General features: G+C 46.2%; 1 protein-coding gene across 1 annotated transcript in view; it reads right to left on the bottom strand.

Moving 5' to 3' along the window:
• The window catches only part of COL6A3 (collagen type VI alpha 3 chain), a 69,446-nt gene that overhangs the window by 7,442 nt on the left and 36,334 nt on the right, over window positions 1-25,670 (bottom strand). Inside the window, exons 23-41 of the mRNA XM_060107382.1 lie at window positions 24,166-24,201; window positions 23,508-23,570; window positions 22,951-23,013; window positions 21,566-21,628; window positions 20,613-20,675; window positions 19,113-19,163; window positions 18,887-18,922; window positions 18,346-18,408; window positions 17,252-17,314; window positions 15,950-15,982; window positions 15,832-15,868; window positions 15,717-15,728; window positions 15,126-15,619; window positions 13,395-13,491; window positions 12,084-12,782; window positions 10,788-10,890; window positions 7,317-7,852; window positions 5,687-5,965; window positions 4,541-4,639 (exon numbers count right to left, since the gene is read on the bottom strand). Coding sequence (XP_059963365.1) covers window positions 4,541-4,639; window positions 5,687-5,965; window positions 7,317-7,852; window positions 10,788-10,890; window positions 12,084-12,782; window positions 13,395-13,491; window positions 15,126-15,619; window positions 15,717-15,728; window positions 15,832-15,868; window positions 15,950-15,982; window positions 17,252-17,314; window positions 18,346-18,408; window positions 18,887-18,922; window positions 19,113-19,163; window positions 20,613-20,675; window positions 21,566-21,628; window positions 22,951-23,013; window positions 23,508-23,570; window positions 24,166-24,201 — 2,890 coding nt within the window. The remainder of the gene's footprint in view (window positions 1-4,540; window positions 4,640-5,686; window positions 5,966-7,316; window positions 7,853-10,787; window positions 10,891-12,083; window positions 12,783-13,394; window positions 13,492-15,125; window positions 15,620-15,716; window positions 15,729-15,831; window positions 15,869-15,949; window positions 15,983-17,251; window positions 17,315-18,345; window positions 18,409-18,886; window positions 18,923-19,112; window positions 19,164-20,612; window positions 20,676-21,565; window positions 21,629-22,950; window positions 23,014-23,507; window positions 23,571-24,165; window positions 24,202-25,670) is intronic.

Genomic DNA, 25,670 nt, shown 5'->3' with positions numbered 1-25,670 from the left:
TTTATTCATAGAGGTAAAAAAGCAAAGAAGAGTGTCTAGGGAATTCCCTGGTGGTCCAGTAGTTAGGACTCGGCGCTTTCACTGCTGTGGGCCCAGGTTCAATCCCTGGTTGGGGAACTAAGATCCCGCAAGCCGCGTGCCAAGGTCAAAAAACAAAAATAGTATCTAGCATTTAAAACTAAGAAAGGAACACATCTCTGTAAGCACAAACCGTGTTTGTGCTTACAGAGATGAACTGTAATGAACTGGTGCTGGAATTAAACTGCATTCACATCCACATATAAAAGCTAATTTTAAAACTTATTTTTGCCTGAATTGCCTAGAAAATACATCTTTGGAGAAATAATGCATATTGTGGCAATTGATATTTAGATGTGAAATATACATGAAACTACTGAGGAAGGATATAGTTAGTATATTTTTTAAAGTTTCTTATAAACAATGATTTGTTGTTACTCCTTTTCTATCTGCAAAAATATGAATATAGGGGCCTCCCTGGTGGCGCAGTGGTTGAGAGTCCGCCTGCCGATGCAGGGGACACGGGTTCGTGCCCCGATCCCGGAGGATCCCACATGCCGCGGAGCGGCTGGGCCCGCGAGCCATGGCCGCGGAGCCTGTGTGTCCGGAGCCTGTGCTCCGCAACGGGAGAGGCCACAGCAGTGAGAGGCCCGCGTACAGAAAAAAAAAAAAAAAAAAAAAAAAAAAAATATGAATATATTGAAATGTTTCACCCCCTGGAAAAAATTTCTAAGATGCCTTGATTATATGGGGGAGGGGTTGGTAGGGAGGAGGGAAAACAAGCTTCCATCTCCTAATCCTGTTTACCCATTTTCAATTTATACATTTTAAAGTAAATATCCAATTAATTTCACTGAAGAAGAGCATTCAAAATGGTGTGTGTGTGTACGCCTACATATGCTCATTTAGCAAATGTTTATTAAGCGACTTCTCCAGGCAAAGTGCTGTTCTTTTTTTTTTTTTTTCAAAGCGCTGTTTTGTTACTTGCAGGCTAGAGATGAATTATGCAGAAACTTGTTCTTAAGAAGAGCAAGTAAGGGACTTCCCTGATAGTCCAGTGGTTAAGAATCCACCTTCCATGGGCTTGATCCCTGGTCGGGGAACTAAGATCCCACATGCCGCCACAATTACTGAGCCCACGCGCCTCAACTAGAGAGAAGCCCGCATGCCACAACTAAGACCCAATGCAGCCAAAAATAAAAATAAATAAATAAATAAAATAAACAAAAATTTTTTTAAAAAAGAAGAGCAAGTAATTTATATTTTCAGGTTGACTTGAATCACTAGGGGGGAAATACACACGTGAAAGGGTGAAAGAACAGTCAAGTCCTGGATTTGAGGGCTCTGTACTGATCAGAAAGAAGGAGAAAGGTTTTGGACTCATCTGTATCTAACTACGACCCATCGCCTTGAAGGACACAAAAGCCCCAGTCTCAAAATCTCTTTTCTGTCTGTCACATGAAGAGAGGAGACCTAAGTGTTGAAGGTCTAGATTGAAAACACCTTCCTACGTCTGAATCTGTGACTCAGTCTTAAAAAGCAAGACAGCCCAGCCAGATTCTTGCTTAAAGATTGTGTTGTTTATATTAACTTAACACTGTTTATATATTCTTATTCCCTCTGGACCATACATAAGAGAACCAAAAAATCCCCAAATCTCACTGTGTAATTTATTCCTAATCATTTTCTCTCAGTGAAGCACTGAATTTGCTAGAAGTTTTACTTTTCCCACACTCTGTGAGGGGTGAAGTTACCAGCAAGTGGCAAATAATATGCACAGATTTCAGGGACTTTGAAGTCAGAATGTCATCTGTCCTGACCCATATCTTTGGTGAAATCCTAGTAAGTCCATTGTGGCTTCTCTGAGCTCAAGCATCGTGTTGGGAGATGACTCAGGAAGGTAGCTGGGGTGCACTAGGGCCTGCAGGGAACCCCCAGTGCAGGGGACAAAGGCCTCTGCACATTGTCCCTTGATTATGAGCAGAAATCAAAGGAGTTGAGAAAACTCTAATTTAAAAAGATACATGCACCCATGTTCATAGCAGCACTACTTACAATAGCCAAGACATGGAAGCAACCTAGTTAAAAATCATAGCATTAAAAGTTTTTATAAAATCTTTTTATACAACTCTTAAGTTAAAACTTAATTACTCGATCTACCATGAATTCTTGAATTGTTCCCATAAATTTATGTCAAGAGGAGAGAATTTCTTGTTTTTCTGTCAATCTTTCCATTGGAAAGGCAAAAGGAGTCTGAAAAACACATGGCTGTCTCTAACAAAGACCAATTCCTAAACGTGTTTCTACAAGTAAACTATTTTAAAACATTTTGCAGCTCTATAAGTAGTTGGTTTTTTGACCCTTATCACAATCTGTGTATGTAATAGTTTCATAATTCCTGCATTGACTCATCATCTTCTTTCTAGTAACTCCTGACACCACATGTCAGTATGGGTTGCGGATGAATTAAGAGATGATAGATAGGTAGATAGATAAATGTAGATGTACAGATATAGATATACCATGTACACATGGACACAGGGAAAGTCCATCAATGGAATAAAATACTATTCCAGCCACTATGGAGAACAGTATGGAGGTTCCTTCAAAAACTAAAAATAGAACTACCAGATGACCCAGCAATCCCACTACTGGGTATATACCCTGAGAAAACCGTGATTGAAAAAGAGTCATGTACCACAATGTTCATTGCAACACTATTCACAATAGCCAGGACATGGAAGCAACCTAAGTGTCCGTCAACAGATGAATGGATAAAGAAGATGTGGCACATATATACAATGGAATACTATTCAGCCATAAAAAGAAACGAAATTGAATTATTTGTAGTGAGGTGGATGGACCTAGAGTCTGTCATACAGAGTGAAGTAAGTCAGAAAGAGAAAAACAAATATCGTATGCTAACACATATATATGGAATCTAAAAAAAAAAATTGTTCTGATGAACCTAGGGGCAGGACAGGAATAAAGACGCAGACATAGAGAATGGACTTGAGGACATGGGGAAGGGGAACGGAAAGCTGGGATGAAGTGAGAGTAGCACTGACATATGTACACTACCAAATGTAAAATAGATAGCTAGTGGAAAGCAGCCGCATAGCACAGGGAGATCAGCTTGGTGCTTTGTGACCACCTAGAGGGGTGGGATAAGGAGGGTGGGAGGGAGATGCAAGAGGGAGGGGATATGGGGATATATGTATATGTATAGCTGATTCACTTTGTTATACAGCAGCAACTAACACAACAATGTAAAGCAATTATACTCCAATAAAGATGTTTAAAAAAATACTATTCTGGTAATAGAGAAGATTCCCTCTAGAAACAACTAAAAGAATTGAGAGCCCTGTATTTCCAAGTGGCCCCAAAGAGATGGGTGTGTGGAGTCGGAGACCACCCAATTTCATTTAAACACAGATGAGATATGATGCAAACTCTACAAAAAGGATGAGGTGGAGAAACAAGGGTCACTTTAAAACTTAAACTGGAAAGAGTAAAATAGGGAATCCTTGCCAACAGCTCAAAAAATAACTTGTTGCTGCTTCTGATAATGCAGGGCATATTGAGAAAGCACAGCTTCTTTTAAATCTAGCGCTGTAGGAAAGCAGCTGGGCACTCAATATATGGCTTTCGTCATTATCCGTTACAGAAATTAGCAATGTAAAGAGATATGCCTTCCTTCTCCTGACTGTGGCCAATATATCAAAAACTAATGAACTGTCCCTATAATTTGTGGAAACCCTTTGCTTTGGGGTCTGTAAACAATAAGATATCTAAATACCCTTGACTGTGGAATTAGTACCAATATCTTTTGCAGAATACTCTTAAGCAAAGCATATCGGCTATTTCAATAACCAGCTTCCCACAGATGAACAATCATAGCTCACGTTCCCCTGAAGAAGAGGATACGGGTCCCCCAGAGTTCCACTGCCCAGGACAAAAGCAAGTGACAACTGTCACTTTCAGAAACACTAACTCATCATGGATTTCACATAAAATGTGCACATGCTTGGGCTCAGACACATAGAGAATGGCAGGCTACACTAAGCCAGGGTGTGTGCTTAGGAAATTGGGACCAGAACATTGATCCCATGGGTCACTTCCAAACCCATTTATTTCATGGATTCCAGTCTGAATTGTCTTGTATTCTTCTAAGCAGTTTTTTATTAGATTAAATCACCAAGTGGATGAAATCCTATGCTTTGCTGCATCACACACCACAAATCAACTCGAGTCCCAAGATGAGTCACCAGGGAAATGACTAAGGGACACATGAGTTCCTGGCTACAGCCCCCAAAGCAGCCCTCATTCAACTTTTTCTAAGATCCTGGGGACAGGCAACTTGGAATGTGCAGAATAAGCCCAAGAGGGGCCACACAGAGCCACTTTGAAACTTTCTCCATACAAGTCACTCCTGGTCTGAGAATTAGAACCCCAGCAGATTAAACTGTTCAGAAGAATGCTTTCTTAGTGCTGCAGTGGACCTGATAGTTTCACAGCTCACCTGTTTTACTCCCAGCCAGCCGTTCTGCACTCACCACTAGATTGATGGTTGAACTAGAAGCTGACCTCACCGTTTGTGGAGATGGAGGCTGAATTTTCTCTATAAAAGAAAAAGATACACCACTAATAGGTAAATCAGAAAATGAAAGGCTTAGGAACTCTATGGGACTGAGGCAGGCTTGCCGTTCTGGGTCATGTCTTATGTAAGAAGGGGCCACTGAAACGTAGAGACCCAAGAAGTCTCCACACACCCTGCTTATGTCTGTTGTCTGCACGTTTGATTCATCTCAACAAGCAAACGGAGGAAATTTCTGAACCTGGAAGAGATCCTCTCATTTTTCCACATAACATCTTCTGCTTCCTTCCAAGGAAGTAGAACCCTGGGGTTGAAGCGTCTTTGGACTCAAATCTTCATGGGTTGTATGGTAACTGATGGGAATTGCCTTTCCTCAATCATAGTTCCTTGATATGAATAACTCTGGCCCAAGAGAAAAGAATGGGAGCCTCCCCTCCACGTCCCAGGAACAGCAGGGGTTGAGAAGAGTCAGGGGTGGGGGTGAGGGTCCAGGAGAACTTGGGGAGGGGGCTGGGAAATCATGCAGGCCAGGCCTCGGGGCAGCAAAGGAGCCACAGGGCCAACACAGCAGAGGGCGGAGCCTGAGCACGGTGAGACCAGGGGAGGGAAACGCTGGTGCCCTTTCGACACCTGTGGATGACGCCTGTGCCTGTGGACATCCTGTGGCCCCTGGGATGAGACTCCCTAAGGAGCCATGACTCAGTGGTGTTTTCTGTTCACTGACCACGGAAACATGCTTCCGACCCGGGACATGGTGGGCAGCCAAGACCCAGCCAGGTTCCATGGCCGTATTTCTTCCTCCCTGGGAAGGGGCTGCACTCAGGCCACATGGATCTGGTTTCCCACATCAAGTAGCCCAGGAGCCCCAAGGCAAGACAACAGTTCACAAGGAACCCATTTTCCATTTTGTTAAGTTATCAAGTTGGGTGCAACCGAAACACAGGATTTCGTTTTAACCTTGTTGCTGTTTCAGAAAAAGGTCAGTGAATAAGCATTGTTCCCTTTACAGTGCGGTTGGATATCCCACACAGAGAGAGGTACCAACCTTCCTTAAACCGACAGTGCACTTACTTGTACTGAAACTGCCTTGGTAGACGGCTCTGATCTGAGACCTTAGGTAACAGATCACCGTGATGTGGTACGTCTGCCCAGGGAGCAGGCCCCCGATGACGAGGTCCGTGACCGTGAGGTTCTTCTTCAGAACCGGGGACTGATCGTGGGCCGAGGTGATGGTGAGGTTGTATAAATAAGGGCTGGGGGGCTCGGGCCTCTCCCAGTGGAGTTTGACGCTGTTCTCTGTGATTTCAGACGTGTGGACCTCTCGGGGTGCCTTAACTGCAAGATGGAGTGCTGAGAGCATGAGACAAAAAATAAAGCCCTAAATGACTGTCACACACAGGCCAGAGGTGAACTCTAAAAGAGATGTACTGGTAGACGGTCGATCTGAAATTTAGGTGAGGCAGACACCTAGTTTCTCTTTCAAGCTCCTGAGAAATATTGATCTTGTAACCTACCAGCATATGTGAAACGTGAAATTCACAGTAATCAAAAATCTCATTGTGCATCGGCCAGGTACACGACTACCTTTTTTTTCTGTTGAAAATCTCTCTTATTAAGGAAATACTTTGAACATGTGTGGTCCAGGGTGCTTAATCTGAAGCGTTCAAGACAGAATGTGGCCCTAATTTAAAATATATTAAATATACATCATGGAACTTTAGGGTGTGACATGAAATTCTTTCAAGGAATCCCTGCTTCTCCTTCTTCATAAAATGAAGACAATCTCCATTCTTTTCAGGAGCACGTACATCCTGCCTTCACTTTTCTATACAGTTTGTGACTGTATAGGAACTTCTAGCATCTTCTTTGCGGGAAAAATAAAATAACACCGTCTGAGTCCCATTAAGCCCACCAACCCCCCAGCCCCGTATCTAATCCAGCCTGGAACGCCTTCTTCCCAGGGGCAGCAGCAGCAGGTGGTTCAGTCTGTGGAGACAGAACAGTCGTCTGGGCTCTATAACGTCTGAATTTGCTAAACGCAACGCCCCGGTGTTGCCACCGCACGAGGCTTGGGCCTCTTCTCTATGGGTACGTGCTTCACAGAGGGGACAAGGCTTGCAATTACAAAGCTCCATCCAGAGCTTCGGGAGTCATATTCTAAGGGAGGTAGGTCTGGCTCCAGAACTAAAGCATAGAAACATAAGCTTCACCATTTAAGAGCCGACAACAGGCTTTTTCTCTCTCTCTCTCTCACTCCCTCGATGGGGTCTAAAACCCTACGTTTCCTTAGAACTCATCCCTTTAACTGAAGACAACTGCATTTCCAGGAGGGGTGGGTGGTGGCCGCCCACTGACACCCCTGAGAGAATGAGCCGCTCCCATGCCTGCCCCGATGGGGGTTCGGGGCTGGGGTGGGGAGTGGGAAAACGGGCAGCAGAGGCGGCAGCGGGGTAGGTATTTCACCTGCTCTTTGCTTGGAACTCACCAGCCTCATAGGGGGCGGAAGAGAAAGATTGCTTTCTCATATAGAAAAAAAGGGATGTTTTGGTAATTCCATGCTCAAACCAGCACCTTTCAAAATACATCATCTAGATGTCAGATTGCAGATCAAGGACCATGTCTGGACTGCTTTGTAAACAGGCTTCAAGGGACAAGCCCTGGACACAGTAAATGAGACATCCCAGGTAGGTGGCTTTCTTACCCATGGGCTTAGCAGTGGCTGGTCTGGTGGCAGCCAGTTTGGCTGCCTGGGGCCTGGGGGTGTCAGGCTTTGCGGCCATGGGCTTGGCAGCAGCAGGGGGTCTGGCAGGGGCCGGCTTTGCTCCTGCGGGCCTCGCGACCACTGCGGGTCTCACTGTCTTCGAAACCTCAGGCTTGGTGGCCTCAAGCTTGGTGGCCACGGGCTTGGCAACTTCGGGCTTGGTGGCCTCTGGCTTGGTGCCCACGAGCTTGGTGGTCACAGGCTTGGCGACCTCGGGCTTGGTGGCCACAGGCTTGGCCAAGGGCTTGATGGCCTCGGGCTTGGCGGCCTCAGGCTTGGTGGCCATGGACTTGACAGCCTCAGGCTTGGTGGCCATGGGTCTCCCAGCCACGGGTCTCTCGGCCACAGGTCTCATGGAAGCTGGCTTTGAGGCCGGCAGGTTTACCACTGTTATTGGTTTGGTGGTGGTGGTCACTGGCTTTGCTGTGGTCACTGGTTTAGATGTAGGACTTGAAGTAACATTATTCGGAACATTTCTGTTAAAACATATTAAATATTATTTCAACTGATACATATTTTCTCCTGCTATCTAAAATAGACAAAGACATAACTCCATGCACCATGCAAAATTTGCTATCTCACCAAAATGTATGCAGTAGCTTTTATATATTACATATAGATTGCATATACTAAATTCCTTCCTTTTAGGATCTGTGCCACAGAAAAGACATTGAACAGCATATAAAAAATAGAATTATTAAAAATGAAGCCTCTAGTGTACTATAAATACACCTGAAATCTTATTTTCAATTTATAAAAGCTGGAAGAGAGCAAAGAAACAGAAACAAATATTGTCATAATAATAATACTTATTGTTAATAATAAATAGTAAAAATAAAATATTTAAATAATGCTCTCATTATAAAAATTGACCAACTGAAACACATACACCAAAAACTAAGATCAGTTAATAGCTACACTCGTTATAAGAAAGTAGCCACTCAACAAGATGCTGTGTTAAATGAAGCTATCTACGAAATAGACAGACATAGAGAACAGACTTGTGGTTGCCCCCGGCGGCGGGGGCGGGGTTGTGGGAGGGATGGAGTGGGAGGTTGGGAGTTATCAGATGTAAGCTATCATATACAGGATGGATAAATAACAAGGTCCTGCTGTATAGCACAGAGAACCATATTCAATAACCTGTGATAAACCATAATGGAAAAGAATATTAAAAATAGAATGTATATATGTATAACTGAATCACTTTACCGTACAGCAGAAATTAACACAACATTGTAAATTAACTATACTTCCATTAAAAAGTTTAAATAAAAAAATAAGCAAGATGCTGTGTTGAGCTGGAAAATGATCAAGTCAGCATACGCTTTCATTCCTAGGGCATGTTGTGTATTTTTGTTTGTATTAGTTTTTGTGTATGTGGTTGCTCTTCTCACAATTTCTTGATTTACTATGAATCCCTAAAGAGAACAGCAACATAACCATCAGACATGGTAGCGCAGACCCAATTTTGTTCATTACTTGCCCTGAGATTAACATTCATTATTTTATATAAATGTCATGCTATATGGCATAGGCAGTATATTTTCAAGTTGCTGTCATAAAACTTCAGATTCTAGGTTGCTTTGTTCATTCTGTTTTCCTAAAGATAAAGTTGAGCCAACTTGACGGAATGTTCTAGGGAAATTATACAGATAATACAAGGCTAGAAAAACAGAACCTGTGAAGCTAGATCAAGCAGAATGAGTATCATAGCACTGGAGAAGGGTCACCACTGCCTTGGGAATGATTTTCAACTTACTAGGCTGAAATGTGAAGCGTTCCCTCTGAGGACAAAGGCAAAAGCTGAGGGACTTAAGGGGTATAGGGAGACATATGGGCAGCTGGAAGAGGTCACCCTGGGGCTCCGCCAAGAGTAAGGCAGGTTGTCACTTTACAAGGATAATTCGAATCTGCATCTCGTCTGGATGCAACAGACAAAACCTCCCCTTCTCCCAAAGCGTGATCCTCTGTGGCCTTCTCTTGAGGGGCACAAATTGCTGGTACAGTGCCTGACCTCAGTTCCTGCCACCATGTCCCCCTTGCCCAGCCCTCTGTCACACAGCCACAGTGCCCTCCTCTCTACGCCTGGAGTTGGCACCAACAATGGCACTGGACATAAGGCCACGGAGCATGTGCTGAGCAGCCAGCACCATCATGGGCACTGCAGCCCCACCCACCTCCCATCCATCTCATCGGTCTTCCTAGGAGACCATGCGTGTCCCCTCCCTTTGCTAACACCATCACCTGTGTCATTACAGCATTAATCATTTTGAGAGACGGGGAGCCCATTTTGCTTAATGTATCCAGTCTTTCTGTATGAAATCATTGCACACCAGTTATAGTAGACTGTTGGGACATATGGCCCCAGTGGCCCACTTTCTCTGTACCCACACTCTTTGCAATGTGATGTGGCAGGTCCCCCCAACAAGCCCAGCTCCCCACTCTTGAATCTAGCGAGGCCAGCTTTGGACATGCATTGGCCAATAGGATAGGGCATAGGTAACAGTGTGCCAGCTCTAGCCTAGACCTCAGGAGGCCTTGCTCACCTCCACCTTCTCTCACGGAACCCTCCCTGTCTCCTTGTGCACAAACCCAGGCTTGCCACATGGAGCCCAGCTGAGCCACCCACATGAGACCACCCAAGACCACCAGTCCACAGCTGACCAGCAGCTGACCACAAACATGAAAATGAGCTCTGTAGAAGCCAGAAGGATTGCCCAGCTGAGCCACCCACATGAGACTACCCTAGACCACCAGTCCACAGCTGACCAGTAGCTGACCACAAACATGAAAATGAGCTCTGTAGAGGTCAGAAGAATTGCCCAGCTGAGCCACCCACATGAGACTACCCTAGACCACCAGTCCACAGCTGACCAGCAGCTGACCACAAACATGAAAATGAGCTCTGTAGAGGCCAGAAGGATTGCCCAGCTGAGCCACCCACATGAGACCACCCAAGACCACCAGTCCACAGCTGACCAGCAGCTGACCACAAACATGAAAATGAGCTCTGTAGAGGTCAGAAGAATTGCCCAGCTGAGCCACCCACATGAGACCACCCAAGACTACCAGTCTACAGCTGACCAGCAGCTGACCACAAACGTGAAAATGAGCTCTGTAGAGGCCAGAAGAACTGCCCAGCCGAGCCCAAGCAAAACCCACCAGCCCACAGAATCTCAAACTACATAAACAGTTGTTATTGTAAGCCACTAAGTTTCAGGTAATTTGTTACACAGCAAAAGCTAATGGATACAACAGACTCTTCCCCTGAAATGCTCCACGTGACATTTGGGAAGTCACGTTTTCTGGATTTCAACACCCTCACCCCATAAAGTTAGGCGTTGGCTGAAGGACCTCTGCATTCCTTGTAGCACTCTAATTTCTAAGACAGTTATTATAATCACTTACATTTGTTTGTAACCAAACTGCACAAGATTCTTTGCCGGTTGGTCCCCTTGGAACCAATCACACTGTTTCCTGATATCTGGGGACAGGTAAAAAGCATTTTTACCTAGAGAAAAAGAGAGAAAGAAATATTTAAGGGCATGTGAACCACATGCAAACTAAAATCAATCTGCTAAGGAGTTAAATGGATCATGTATAGGTAGTCCGTGAATATTTGTTGAATTAATTCATTCTTCCAGACAATCTAAGTCCAGTGATTTGAAACATGAAGCATAATGGCGCTTGATCCATAAAACATCTTAAGCCAGTATCTCCTATTTGGCAATATTTGGGTGATTAGGTTAAAGGTAACATTGACTCAATGTGAGGGAAGACAGGAATAGAAGAAAACTCAAGTGCAGAATTCACCAAGTTCCAAGCTCTTGAACATCACATTATAATAGAATTACTTTGAACATTTTCTCAGCGCTGTTTAACAAAACTACTGCTTTAATTTTCTGAAGACGGTAATAGTGGCTCCTGGGTGAACTTGCTGGCCTACCCTTGCTTCACATTTTTCCCCTAAAACTTTAGGGGGACAGGTCATACTTTATAAATCTCCCTCATTTGTTAGATGTTTCCTGTGCCTGACTCCATCAAGGCAGTGATGAATGATACACCTCCTCCAGGATGTGCAGTCTACTGGGACCACATACCCATAAATGAATGACCAATGGGCCATGTAATAGATGCAGTAAGTACAACAACCAGATTAACAATGCCCAAGCCTTGGGAGTGGGGACCATCGCAGGGAGCAGGGGGTCTGGAGATAATGTTTGAAGATGAATGCGGGTTTGTTGCTGAAGCAAGGGTGGAGATCATTTAGCAGAGGGAGAGCCATATGAGGTAAAGGCTCAGAAGTATCCAAGTGTAGGGTTGGGGGCTAAGCCCAGATCAATGCTGCTCCTTCTAGAAGCTTCCCTGATCCCCATCAGGGCACACTCAATGTGACATAACAGCATATTATGTCATGCCTAATAAATGTGCACTTGACCCCTTCACCCACCTAAACTATAAACTCCCAGGGACACAGTCCATGGCTGGGAGGGGTCTAGTCAAGTCTGGTTGAATAAATGAGTGAACAAGGGCAGGATTCCCATCTGTGTCAACTGCCAACCCCAGCTCCTAACAGTGTGTCTGGGATGTGGCAGGTGCCAGTATATACTTGTTGAATGAATGGACGGGTCAACATGGGCACACTAGCTATCATTCCCATGCCTGCAGCCCCATCCCTGGGAGCCAAGTGTGCGCAGGACTTACTGCTGATGAAGGATGGCAACAGCCTCCCGAAGCGCATCAGAGGCTCTTCGTTGAGCTCAGTAGACTTGTCCACGAGCTTGAAGAAGATGTCGTTTGGTTCACTGGCGAAGCCAAACAGCTCCTTGACGTTTACCTTCCTACCAATGCCCAGGATCACGAAGAAGTAACCCTTGCATTTGGCCTGCAGGATGGCTCTCTGGGCCTCCTCCAGCTGCTGGTTCTGCACCTCGCCTGTCAGCATCAGGACCACGAGCTTCAGGTCCCGTGGGTTGGGTGCACTTTCAAAGATGTTCTCAATGGTATAGTCGATGGCACTGCCCAAAGCCCTGGTCCCCTGGAGCTGTGCCATCCTGCTTCCGAGGAAGGCCAGGAGCTTCTCCTTGGAGCCGTAGTCAGTCAGGGAGAATTCCACCTTCACAGGCGGCACGCTGGCGTTGCCCACAGACTCATAGGGTGCATGCTGCACGACCGCCACTCTGGCGAAGTGCTGGGAGGCCTTGGGGTCCGGGCTCATGTCCAGCTGTTGGACCAGGTACAGTATGTACTTCCTCATCTCGTTGAACTGGAACAGAGTGGTGGACTCGGAGCTATCTAAGATGAAAGCCATGTCGATATCCACGTCGCTGCCCGCTGCTCTCCGGTCCCTGAAGGAAGGCCTCCAGTTGCCAAATCCACAGGATGGGTCGATGTTGCAGATGTCTAGAAAGAAGCATGGCAGCCCGTTTATTCTGTGACTCTCCTGGCGAGATACTGCACATCAGTCTGCAGGTAGTCTGGGGTCATTAGAATTGTCACATAATGTAGAAACCTATGTATACCTTGCTGACAATATCATGGCTAGATTTCAGTTTTCATCACCTAGCACTTACTAGAGGAAACAAATCAAGCTGAAATCCTTGTTAATATACTATGGCATTGGCATAATGAAAGAAAAGGAAAGAAAACTACCTTACTTCTTTGCCACTCCTTGAAGAAATGTGTTCCAGAAACACATTACCAGATAATAAAACAAAACCAGATAATAAAATTCTGGACTCCAAGGTCAAAATATAAGCAGAGCCCACTTCCTCCTTTGTACCTATAGAACTAATCATTCTCGTAACAAAGAGAGGCTCTGTTTGGGGGCAGTCGGCTTTAAGCATGGAAACTACTTACGCAGCATATACACTGGTAAATACAAGGCTATGTGAATCTTCATTTAACTCAAGCTCTTTGTACAGATGATGATTATTCACTCAAATGTCCCTCTGTGGATAGTGTGTTTTGCAATTGCAGCCGGACAGATTTTTTTCTCTTAGAGAAGTACCTTACCCAAGCAAACGTGACAAGTCAGGACTTTCGTCAAGAAGTCCGTGAGGTCTCCGCTAGCTGGTAGGACAAGGGCATGACCCACCGCTGTGTTATTGATCTGGTTTAAACAAAAGGAAATCCTTAGTAGGAGTACACAGGGTAAGTTACCATTTGAAAATGTAGCCGAAGAATACACATCAATTAAATAAACACAATTATTTAATAAACTCATCAATTAAATAATTATTAAATAATTAAATTAAATTAAATAATTTTTTAATAAAAACATCAATTAAATAAACCCCCCATTAGATCAATAGCTTCTCTTTCTTGGGAAGTGGGATTAGGAAGGAAGGCACTGATTATGACAGGAAAACATAGGTTTTCTTCCAATGAGATGAACCAGAGTTCAAATCCCACTCCTGCTGGACCTGAAGCACAATAACTTAACTTCTCTGGAATTCAGTTTCCTTAGCTGCAAAGTGGAGATAATGGTAAATTCCCATGAAGTTATTTGGAAGATTAAATTGGATAATGTATGTAAAGTACCTGGTATAGCCTCTACCAAATAGCAGGGACCTAAATGTCATTGTTATCTAGCAATAATAATAGCAACTAACAAATATTCACTCCGTCCCTCTCCCATGGGCCCAGGTCCAGAAAGGGATTTAACAACAAAGCAAGTTATGAAATCACTTCCAGAAGACACAGAATGTCCTGCCCATCACAGCTCCTGGCACATCATCATTAAATTGAATAAATGAATGAATATTTGACTTTTTGAACTTGCTGAAACTATGCTTTTTTGGAAACATGCATGGTTCTGGATCACTCAGCCCTCACAGGGGGAGATGTATACATGATCCCCTAATAGGAACGTAAGGCTGGTAGCCCAAGCCGGAGTCGAAAGCCCAATACTGTGTTCTCAAATTGGCCTGGAGTTTGGCGGAATAAACCTTAAGAGGTGGTGCCAGTGACCCAACTGTCTCTTGCTGACGTGGCAGTGATAAAACCGTAGAATATCCAGTTTGGAAAGGAAGACGCTAGGGACCATCTCATCCACCAGCCTCTGTCACAGGTGAGAAATCTGAGACACAGAGAGCGTAAGTGACAGGGCCATGGTACTCTTGGTGGCTTAAAGCTGGTTGGTGGTTGGACTAATACTAGAGCCAAGACCTCCTCACTCCTGGTCCCGCTGTGTCCCTTCCTGCCCACCATCCACCCATCCTGGACTGCAAAACCAGAATCAGCATTGAGTAAATATTAATTGACTAATTAATCTTATATATATATATATATATATATATATCTCCACACAATTAGTATAACAATTATACAAGTCATTTAAGCAAAGAATAAGGAAACACTTAGCTGCTTCATAGGCTGAAGCTAATGCTTCCTTGTCCTATGCTTAAATAACTTGTTTCATTGTTAGATGCCAGCCTGGCTGAGAAATGTTTGAACAGGGATGCAGCTTGGGTGTTGGGCTCGCTGATGTCTGGAGAACCTCCCAAGGAGACTGTAGGCCTCCAGGGTCAGCTTGGGAGAGTCTCATCCAAGAAGCAAAGAGGGACCTGGTGGGAATAAGTCATGGGCATTTGGATGTCCATCTAGTGCCAGAGCTATCAGACTGTTCTGGAAGTCTCACAAGTGAGACCAGCCTCATCTAGAAGCTATGGGGTGCAAACCCATCAGGGAGGGTACAGTTGCACCCAAGCACCTTCTCAGAGTCAAGGTGCCCAGAGCACAGACCTGCAGGGCGTTGACCAGCTGCCAGTCCTCCTGGCTCGTGAGGAACAATGGTGTGATCCCAGCATCCGAGAGCTTGAGCACGGCCTCCCTGAGCTGCGGGGACTCCCTCGTGGGTTTATTGCTGAAGAAAACAGCCACCTTCCTCATCAGGAATCCATTCCGCACCCGCTTAAACGTGTTTCTGGCCACGAAGGACATGGCAGTTTCCAGACTCTGTTGCTTGGATGTCAGAGCCACCTGAAGGTTTTTGATCTTGTCCTGGAGAACAGACTTCTTCCTGGAGTCAGCAAAGCGGATCTCCGTGGTGACCTCATTGTTGTAGGTGACCACGGCCACGCGGGCCCCCCGCGGGCAGTTGCTCTCGGCGATGGTCAGGTCGTCCACGATCTTCAGGACCACATCCCTCATCCGGCTGAACGCGTCCTGGGTGACCCCCTCGGAGGTGTCCAAGGCGAAGGCCAGCTCCGTCGGGAAGACAGGGCATTCCAGGGGCCCTGTGGGAAGGGGGAGGGTTTTCACAGACAAACTACTTCCTGGAAAGGGGATCTTCTGCTTTCCTCGGAAGGAAGTCCAATCACTGAAATGACTTACCGTAGCAGCAAGCTAGAAGAGAACAGAGAGGAGAGTGAAAGCCTGGTCCACCGGGTGCGAATTTCACACATAAGGATAAAAATGAGGCACAGACAGCAGAAAATCGTGTACTTACGACATTTATCTTTGATGCTCTGGACAAGGGCACATTGCTGGAAAAGGAAAGAAGATGTAAGAGAACAGATGGAAAAAGCTCACGGGGCAAGGGCTCGCGAGGCACACATGCAACTTACGTCCATCGAGTCACCTCTGCTGCCTTTGTAACCCTGCAAAACAAGGACGGGGGCTGAGATCTTGCAGACATGAGGGCTGTGGAGCTTCCCGCCAAGCAACAGCCCGGGGCCCACAGACACATGACAGAGAGAACAAGGTGGGCCCTGACTGACCTTGATCATTTACAGGCTCTCCCTATAAATTTGATTTAACTGCTCAAAGAGCAAAGCAGAGACTTTGAGGACAGAAGTGTTTCCCCTGTAAGATAAATAGCTCCACGCCCTGGAATCCAGGATACTCATTGCAAATCAACGTAAATCACACATTTGAACTTGAGTCTAAACGCTGCTTCTCCCAAGAGGAGAGCTAGCTGCCTTTCCCCTGCTGGATTCCTACATCCTGTCAGAGGAGGGACACCCAGGAGTCACTTAGCTACCCTGAGGCTCCAGGTCTAAGCATCCCGGGATTCGACCCCAGGGATACACTCATGGCTGCCCTCGGCATCTCATCCCAATGTGTGGCCACCGAGGGTCAAGCTGTCACCTCGTGGGCTGGCCAGCGTCTTTCCATCCGGCTGCCCCTGCTCATCCGTCCCCCACTGCAACTGGACTAACCATCTCCTGCTAAAGGCTCCTCTCCAGATTAAACACCTGACTCTACCATCTTCTCCTGGGTTCAACCAATCCAACCCTCTAACCTTTCTTTCTAAGGATGATTTTTCCACTTCCTGAGTTATCTTTTCCATTCTTCTGTGAACCTCATCAATTTCAATGTCAGGAGACAGTACAGGAAGAAATTCAAGCAAGGAAACAAAGACATTCATGATGAAGGATATGGAAAGGCTGGAGAAAGGTGCCCTCCTGGCTCTAGGTCACTAGTGGGGTTTCAACCACAAATCAGTAGCTCCCTTGGGGATATTATAGACCAAAGGGAATCTTCCCCAAACCGAGGTCTATACTATACTTCTTCCACAAGATGCAATCAAGAGGTATTCAAATGTGTTCTCTTTAGTTTGTCTTCAACACAAACCTCAAGCAAACCTACACCAGGAAATTGTAAAGGCAAATTACGATACACCCTAGATTATAGAGTTCCATGTGAAACTTGCTTTAAAATTTTCTTGGTACTCTAAAGCTCAAAAGCTCTTTTCTCCACTGTGGTATCAGAAGGGAAGTGGTTAAAAAACAAACAAACAAACAACAACAACAAAAATGCAGCCAGCTCTTTTGTGAGGAAAAGAGATAGTGGAAAGTTTTCAAGGAGGACCACGTGTAAGGCACCCAACCCTCGGGCAGCTTGATTGGAAATGGGTAGGTACTTACAGATGGTCCTGCGTAACCAGGGTCTCCCTTCTGTCCAGCTATCCCTGGAGGTCCCGCATTTCCCTAGAAGTAGAAAAAACATTACTCAATTGTGGCAGAAGATGGAGAACTCTCAGCTTCTGCAGTTGGAAGGGGTGGTGGAGATGATCTTGTTTAATGTCCCCCATCACCACAAGGAATCTTTCACTTTAAGAGACCTTAAGTGTCTCCAAAATTCAGGTACAGGCACAAGTGGCCCTAACAAAACTGATGTGCATCTCCCACAACTCTGTTCTCTGGCAGGTCAAGGTGAGATAGATGTTGCCTGAGAACCTTTAATAAGACCACTATGGATGCATACGAAAGCAGTAACTGACAATTAATTAGCTCACTTTTCGATGTAGATAACCAATCCAATGTTTTAAAACTCTACCATGAGTAATAAATGATCTAGTTTGAATGTCCTCACTGAGAAAATTAACAGGATAATTACAATGAATTTAACTATATTTTTTTAAGCTAAAAATAACTGTTAGAAGCCTTTACCTGATTTTAGGCCACAAGTTGCTAATTCAAGACTCAGGGCCATCTTAAAAGGATGAGTAAACATCCACTACAGAGAATAATCCAGAATGAAAAGTAGCTTAAGAAAGAGGAGTCTTTTCATGGTGGGGAGGCAAGAGAATACATGGTCTCAGCCTGGCTCACCCCTGAACTTGGAACCCTAGTAAGCACTTCGTGCAGCTCATGAAATCCTGTCTCCGCACCGTCTGGTGGGCATGACCAAATATGTCTGCGCAGACTGCTGATGTCAGTCATTGTGAGACTTGAGTCCCCCGGCACCGTGCGAGGAGTGGACCACGGGCTAGTGACCTTTGAGACGTATTAGACGAGGGGGCCCTCCAGACCTCCCTCTACAGGGAGCGTGACCAAAGGAAGACAGCAGAGACACAGCCGCGGGGTGTCCTGAGTACATCCGTCTAAGGCTTAGGATCCCTCTACTCCCACCCCATACGACCTCTGGCCAGGTTGCAAGCGAAGAAGGTTAACTTTCAAAGAAGCAATGGAGTCTTCAGTGTGCAGACCTGCTACCAGGAAGGTGCAGGCAAACTTACCCTTCGGCCTCTGATGCCTTTGGGTCCCAGTGCTCCGTCGGTCCCCGGCTCACCAGGATTGCCCTGGGAAGAGAGCCAGGAAGCAGCACATTAAGCTCTGAGAGGCAGGTCTAGCAGAGGGTCCTGGGGGCCTCTGGACCACACTTCCCAGAGCGGCCAAATGGCTAATTTTGATGGATTTTCCACCAAGTTACCGGCGCAGCTGTGGCATTTGCAGACTCAGTCTAAGCTTAGTGAACTTGGACTTAGAAGTTACATTAATGATAACATCATACAGATTATACTAGCATCTTAAGGTTTACAAAGTATTTTATTGCAGTGCCACTTCATTTAATCCTCACGAGCACCATGACAAGGGCATATTGTCATCTCCATGTGACTGATGAGGGAGTGTCTTGGAAAGTGTGGGCCTTTCCCAAGGTCACTTGATTAGTAAGTGTCTGACTGAAGACTAGACCCAAGATAGGGTGACCTTCAGTCCATGATCACATCAGACTCATCCTAAAACAATGATGCTGTTTACCCCTAGGGGAATATTTACCTTTGCTCCTGGGTATCCGGGGAATCCTCTTTCTCCCTATAAAAAATAAATGACTCAATATTTGGTCCCAACTTAAAGTCATCTAACATAAATTATTCTCGAGCAGAAAAAATATATCCATAGCATCACCAAGAGAAAAAATTCACTACATTACAATTCAATTTTGAGAGATAATCCTTTAAACATACAGCATGTCAGAAGTTCAAGAATCTCGGCAAACACATACTTTTTTGCCTCTGCGTCCCTCACTGCCAACTCCATCCCGTCCGTCATCTCCCTAAGGGTGGAAAACAGTGTTACTGCAGGTGCCCCTGTCAGGCACACCACGACCTTCTTTTTCTAAAGCCCTGAGCAGTGGGTCTTTGTGTCCCTGGAGTGTTCCCAGATCAAGGTACAGCTCAAGGAAGAGTTCCTAGCCCTATCCCACCCTCCAGTGCAAACAAGACCATGTCTGTACTAAAGAACTACTACGAGCTATTGGTAAAGATGCTATTTGGATGTAGAATCAAAGACGCATGGAACCAGGGAATCTTAGAGTTGATAGGACTCTTGAAGGCCACCGTGATCTATGCATATAGGAGTCTTTGATTCCACTTCAAAGCAAGAACGCAGGACTCAGTCTCGCACCCTCCTGAGTCTCCTGTGCTCAGCCCTTACCCCCCTCTCCCCGGTGCCCCTTCCCTTCATCCAGGTCATGCCTCTAGACCACCTTCCTTCCCCAAACCCACTTCCCTGTACTCGGAGATGTGCCCCTATCACTCTCTCCTGGGGGGCTTTCCGAACTGGACACTGTTGATTATTTCAAAAGAATCCAAAGAATTTGCATGAAATATACATTAATATCTCTAAAACATGCACAGAACATGCTCCTTAGTTAATTTACAGTTTTAAGTAGCTAAAGAGCTGTTGCCCCAAGTTTATAGAAACAGAATCAGGAAGAGATGTCATTGAATGGTTTGAGTAGATTTTAAAGTCTGATTTTTTTTCCCCTCTGCTTCTGAGACAGAAATAGCAATGGATTTTAAATTTTCAGTTAGCTGTAGAGAAATTACAAACACAAGAAAAGCATTTTCAAGCTTTGGGATTGTGAATCAGATCAACCTGGTCCACTCGTGTAGTGTTTAGGTGTAATGACTCATTTTACAGAAAAATTCCCAATGTCCTCGAGATTTCTTTTTCCTGGATAGAAACGTACGTTACAACATTATGGCAAGAGAGCAGTTAGGGTGTTTTTAAATAACTTTTTTAAACGAATTCTCAAAGTTAGAATTTCCATTGCTGGGATGTCTCATTCAACACAAACCGTTTCAACCTGAATTGAGATCTTATCAAAGCCCATTCCATTTTAAACCAAGGACGTTTATTTCTTTGCAGAAAAGCTCCATCTAGTTGAGCTCCAAAAGCATTTGCAAGACCTGAAATGAAGGTGGTTCAAGGGTCAGTAAACCACCACATTCACTTCTCAGAAAGAAATCAAGAAAAAATGTCTCTATTCACTCCCTCGCCAGTGAAATAAAAATTATTTTGAAACTTATAAGCAGCAGGTTTCACTATTTTCAATCACATCCCCAGTAATATAAGAAGCAGCTATCAAGCTGTCTCTTTGTGGAACCAACCCAAGTTGCAATGACAAAGGCCAGCCCAGCACAAGGCCACATCTCCCTGCTTCCTGAGCATCTCAGTGGAGTCAGTGGCAGCCTGGGCCCCGTGCACGTGTTGATCTTACCGTCTCCCCACGAGGGCCTCGGTTCCCGATGCTTCCCTTGGGTCCTGGATCTCCAGGCTCACCCTAGACATAAGAAACAGGGCTGAGACACCTGTGGGTCTGGGACTATTTAAAATGTGATTCCAAGCCCTGCCCTTGTTCTGGGTGACATCATCGGTAGGGTTGCCACAAGCTGCTAACTTCACCTTTTAGATTTTGATGTTAATGATTTTTTAAATTTCAACGTCCACGTGCGGACTCCTGGAAGAGAATCCAGGAAGGCTTGTGTTTGTTCTTTCCATCTTCATGGCACGGGGACGTGCCAACAGGGAGGAGAGAGAGACGGGAAAGAGGAAGGCGTGGAATCAGCAGTGAAAGCCAGTGTGGCCCCACGAGGGGCAGAGAGGCAAAAAGGCTGGAGTCATGTGAACACACTGCTTTCCCCGAGAAAATGCTGCCTCTCAGACTGGCTATGATGAATAGTCGTTCTCAAGGCTCATAGAAAGGCAGCCTGCATATAGCAAGCTGCTGTTATCCAAAGCAGCTGGGCTCTGGGACCCTTGGATTAGCTGCACGTGGCCAGCGGGGCTGCTGTGCACAGTGTCAATATCTGGAGAATATTCAGTGCAATACGGAAGTGGTCCTAGGCTGCTGATGTGCTCCAAGGGCCCTGAGGATGCTGAGCTGTCCTCACAAGGCTGTGCTCGAAAAGATAGGGCAGTTCAGCAGCGGCTGGCAGTTCTGGTTATGAGAATGCAGGCCAACCCACTGCACACAGTTCATGGGTGCCCTTAAGGTGGGGACAGTGATCCCACTGGCCCAGCCACTGTCAACAGGGGAGGCCTGGTGGAAAAGACCAGAGGGGAGGAGACGGGATATGCAAACCAAGCAGCTGGACAGACTGACAAACGAGGGAGCGGTGACATGGTGTCTGGCCAGGACCCGGCCTGGGGAAACACGAGTTCCAGACAAACCTTTCTTCCCAGGGGCCCGGTTCTGCCACGTTCTCCAGGAGCACCTGCGGTCCCCCCGTTTCCCTGGAGCATGAGGAGAGGAGAGAGTCAGTGAAACATTCACTCTCTAAGCCAAAGCGGTGGAAGCCCGCCTCTCGCAAGCCCCACCCCACCCCCTGCTGCCCCGTGTGGAGGTCAGATCCTGCAGCTCTCTGCCACTCTCAGCCCTGGAGACCCCAGTGCAAACGTGCATGGAGGTGGCTTGTGCAAACCTAAAATATGAGTGTGACCAGTTTTCATAGGTGTGCACACGTCTCAGTAATTAATGTTCACCTCCTAAGTTACCGACTAGGGGACAAACACCGGATTTATGTAGCTTTACCTCCTCTCCCTTTCCACACCTCCACAACGAGCACCTGCCTTTGCAGGTGTGGAAACCTATACACACTTTCTCATCAAGTGAGTGAATAAGTTAACAAAGGAACATAGCTCTTAAAATGCAGTGCAGCCTACAGAGCCCAGAAATGACCCTGACAGATGCAGCAAATCCAGATGGTGGCAGCTGTTTGTACTGTTAACTATTTGAAGAGCTTCAACTCACCTCTGCACCATCTTAAATTCTTGACTAATCAGAGCTTAAATAAATATTTAAAACAAAATAGGTATTTATCAGATTTCAAACTTGGGAAGGACTTTCCAAGCAAATAGGGTCTCTCACAAAGTTCCCACTTCCCCTGTAAAACATTTTTGCGTGTTTATGTAGCCTCGGGCCAGTTCATTGCCAGTTTATTAGTCATTACTAATTTCTGTAACACATTATAAGATGGCTCCCTGTTCCTAGTAGACCCAAGGGACACCAGAGTATGGGCACCCAGTCCTAGCTCAGCTACACCATGTTTCCGCTCATCAACAATAACAGCCAAGATAGATGTTGATGTTTGCATTGACAGCAAGTTTAAGGAACATCTTCCATGTCGAACTTGAGGATGGGGAACTCCTTACACAAATACCAAACCACAGGGGCAATTTCCAGGGGCCAAATATGAAATAATACAGAGTAATCTGAGAATTTTGGTCGATTCATCTGATTTCCTGCAGATCCACCCTAAGACTTCTGCAATGAGGCCCCTCCTTCCTTTGCTCACCTCCCAGGTGGCCTATGTTTGGGAGGGGCAGCATTGGGACTTAGCCCCTGGAGCATCAAGAAAAACCCCCTCTAACTTCCTCAGGGTGAATGAGCCAGTTGCTCCGAGGACTGAGGTTGGCCCCAGGTCTGTGCTGCCAAAGAGTCGGGCTGAGGGGTCTGTCTCCTGTTCCACCCTTCATGAAACATGGAACTCTCAGCCTGCTGGGGCAACATGCTATCCACTTAGCTAAAGAGAGGGGTGGGATCAAGACAGACTTACCCGAGGTCCAAGAATGCCTTGTTCACCGATCAGGCCTGGAGGGCCGGTGGGACCAGGAGGACCCTGAAAAAGTAAAATGCCAACATAAGTGCCATGTGGAGGTGACACACCATGACTGCCATAATATCCACACAATGGAATATCATTCCACCATGGAAAGGAGCAAAACACTGACACCAGCTACAGCATAGATAAACCTCAAAAACATGGTGCTGAGTGAAAAAGCCAGACACAAAACTTATTAAACGATTCCATTCATGTGAAAGGTCCAGAATATGCAAATCCACAAAGACGGAAAGGAAGTTAGTTGGTTATCAGGAGCTGGGGGAGGGGCATGATTGCCTTATGGGTACAAGGTCTCCTCTGGGGGATGATGAAAATGTTTCAAAACTAGATAGAGATGATAGTCGTGCAACATTGGGGATGTGCTAAACGTCACCTTAAAAGATTAATTTTGTGCTCAATTTTGTAAAAGCCATGGTCACCTCAATTTTTAAAAAATGGTAGGGCATCTGGGAACATGTCACAAGGCACGCAACCACACCGGGGGTACTGACCTGTGCACCTCTGGTCCCCTGCTCTCCCACAGAGCCTGGCTGGCCGGGACCGCCCTTGTTGCCCTTTGAAACAAGAGAAGATGTAGGGAAGGGTCAGCGCTCTGTTCTACAGTCACATCTGCACAGGGGTGCAGGCAGACAGTCACAGCTGTACCAGGGGTCAGAAGTGAGAGCACCATAGCTCCAGGGAGAGACATTCAATACTTGGAGGCACTTTGCACTCTTAGGATCGATTCGCACTCTTCCCTCACCTTTTCCTCAAGATGACTTCACGACATGAAGCTCTTTTGGACCCAAACCTGTCTTGCACAGGTGAGAGGACAGAGCCGCCAAGACGTGTGACTTGCTGATGACCAGGGAAGTGGGGACGTCGCGGGCAAGAGGCCCCCAGGACGCTGCCTCCCCAGTCATCTCCCTTCCCTTCTCCCCTCCCCACCGTCACTTTCATTTTGATAATCATTTCCACCGCCATCGTCGTTTTTGCAAGTCTTAGAGAAGAGGCTACATTTAAGGGATGGTAGAAAAGATGGGAGCTACAAGCTTTGATTGCAAAGGAGAGAGGAATTTTAACTTGCGGGTGGGGTGGGGACCCTCTCCCGAGAGCACACAGTGACTGACGTTGTGATGACAGCAAAGAGATGGTGACTTTGAGGCTTACCTTAGCCCCTGCTGGTCCCCTTCGGCCAAAGCCGCCCTGAGGAAGAAATCACACAAACAGTGAAAGGGAGGCGGGGAGGCTGGGGGAGGCCTGGCTCCCTGGGACTTAACCCGCACCTTCATGACACCCGCTGGGCCCCAGACACTGTGCCTACCCAGCCCAGAGGAAACTCCCATGAAGGGACACCTTTTCTCCCGCCCTCCCCTCGGCAAAGGTTTTCTTCCACGCTGCCCTTGTCAATCATCCACATGGACGGTCTGAGGATGACTTCAGACCTGCCAACCAAAGTAAGGACCCCTCGGGCTGCACGGACCCAGACAGTTTCAAGTAAGGAATGTGAAACAGGAAGGTCGACCTGTCTATTTTTCTTCCATTTTCCTAACTGGAGGGAGAGGTAAGACGTTAATTATAATGGAAGGGAGTCCCAGACTCTCCACACTGTCCCGGCCAAATATAACACACACTCGGTTAAGTAAAGTATTCAGCGTGGGCGTATGTGAACCTAAAAGCCCGGCTGCACTTGGTTTGGGCTCATGACTTGGCAACATCTTCCCCGATGCTCCAGAAGTGACCCTTAGTTCAAATAAACGTGGGCTCGCTCTTAAGCAATCCATTAATTCCCACCTCAAGATGGCTTCCTCTTCACTGGAAAGGTTTGGGGTGGGAATCCATCCTGGCTATATCTTTGCAAGGTTAGGGGTTGAATTCTGGAGCCTGTGACGCACCAGCCTGTTACAGGCTTGGCCTCTATCTTCTGCATCGACCCAAGAACCACCTTCTCTTCTCCCAGTGAACAAGCCCCATGATCTTCTGGGGCCACCATTCTGCCCTGATTCACTGTAATGGCAGCTTCTTTCATGGAAGACCTTGGCCTCCTTCCAGGGATGACATATGGACCAGAGGGGGAGGGGCGCGGCCAGGCCACTCTCCACAGAGTAGCAATCTGACTGCCACTTCCAAAGGGGACCTCACCGAGTATGGCCAGGGGCCACCTGTGCTCAGGCCACGTGAGGAGTGAGGTAGCCCAGGGGAAGGATGCCTTTCATCTGGGTGTGAGCCTGGCTTAGTGATGTGTCCTAAGGGAAGACAGCCCTAACTTGACCGCACTGATTTCAAACCCAAGCTGACACCCTGTGCATAGAATTAACATGAACTGTATGCTTGACTGTATTTTAAGTCTCTTCATGTAAACAAGCTTTGGCTGTACTCACGAACTAAGTTGTTTAGCACATTATAACAATGGAGTGTTTCCTCATGGTTTTTTTTCATTGTAGAAATCAACAGCATTATTCAAAAATAATACTCAAAAGCTTTTAAGGTAGCATTTTCAAAATTTAAGTTTTCTTCTGAATTTTCAAAGCAAGGTTATGCCCATAGTATACCATTTGCCTAGGGCCGAGAGTCGTTTCTTTTCCAAGCCCTTGTCAGCACACACCCTCTGATCGTCCACTGCGGACCCTTAACCATGTGACTGCCACGGGGAAAAGGGTTGAGGGGGCCCCGAT

The sequence above is a fragment of the Mesoplodon densirostris genome, chromosome 8 (assembly GCF_025265405.1).
Source record: "Mesoplodon densirostris isolate mMesDen1 chromosome 8, mMesDen1 primary haplotype, whole genome shotgun sequence".
Lineage (NCBI taxonomy): Eukaryota > Metazoa > Chordata > Mammalia > Artiodactyla > Ziphiidae > Mesoplodon > Mesoplodon densirostris.
Note: the sequence above shows the minus strand (reverse complement) of the source record. Positions and strands in the feature narration are given on the sequence as shown.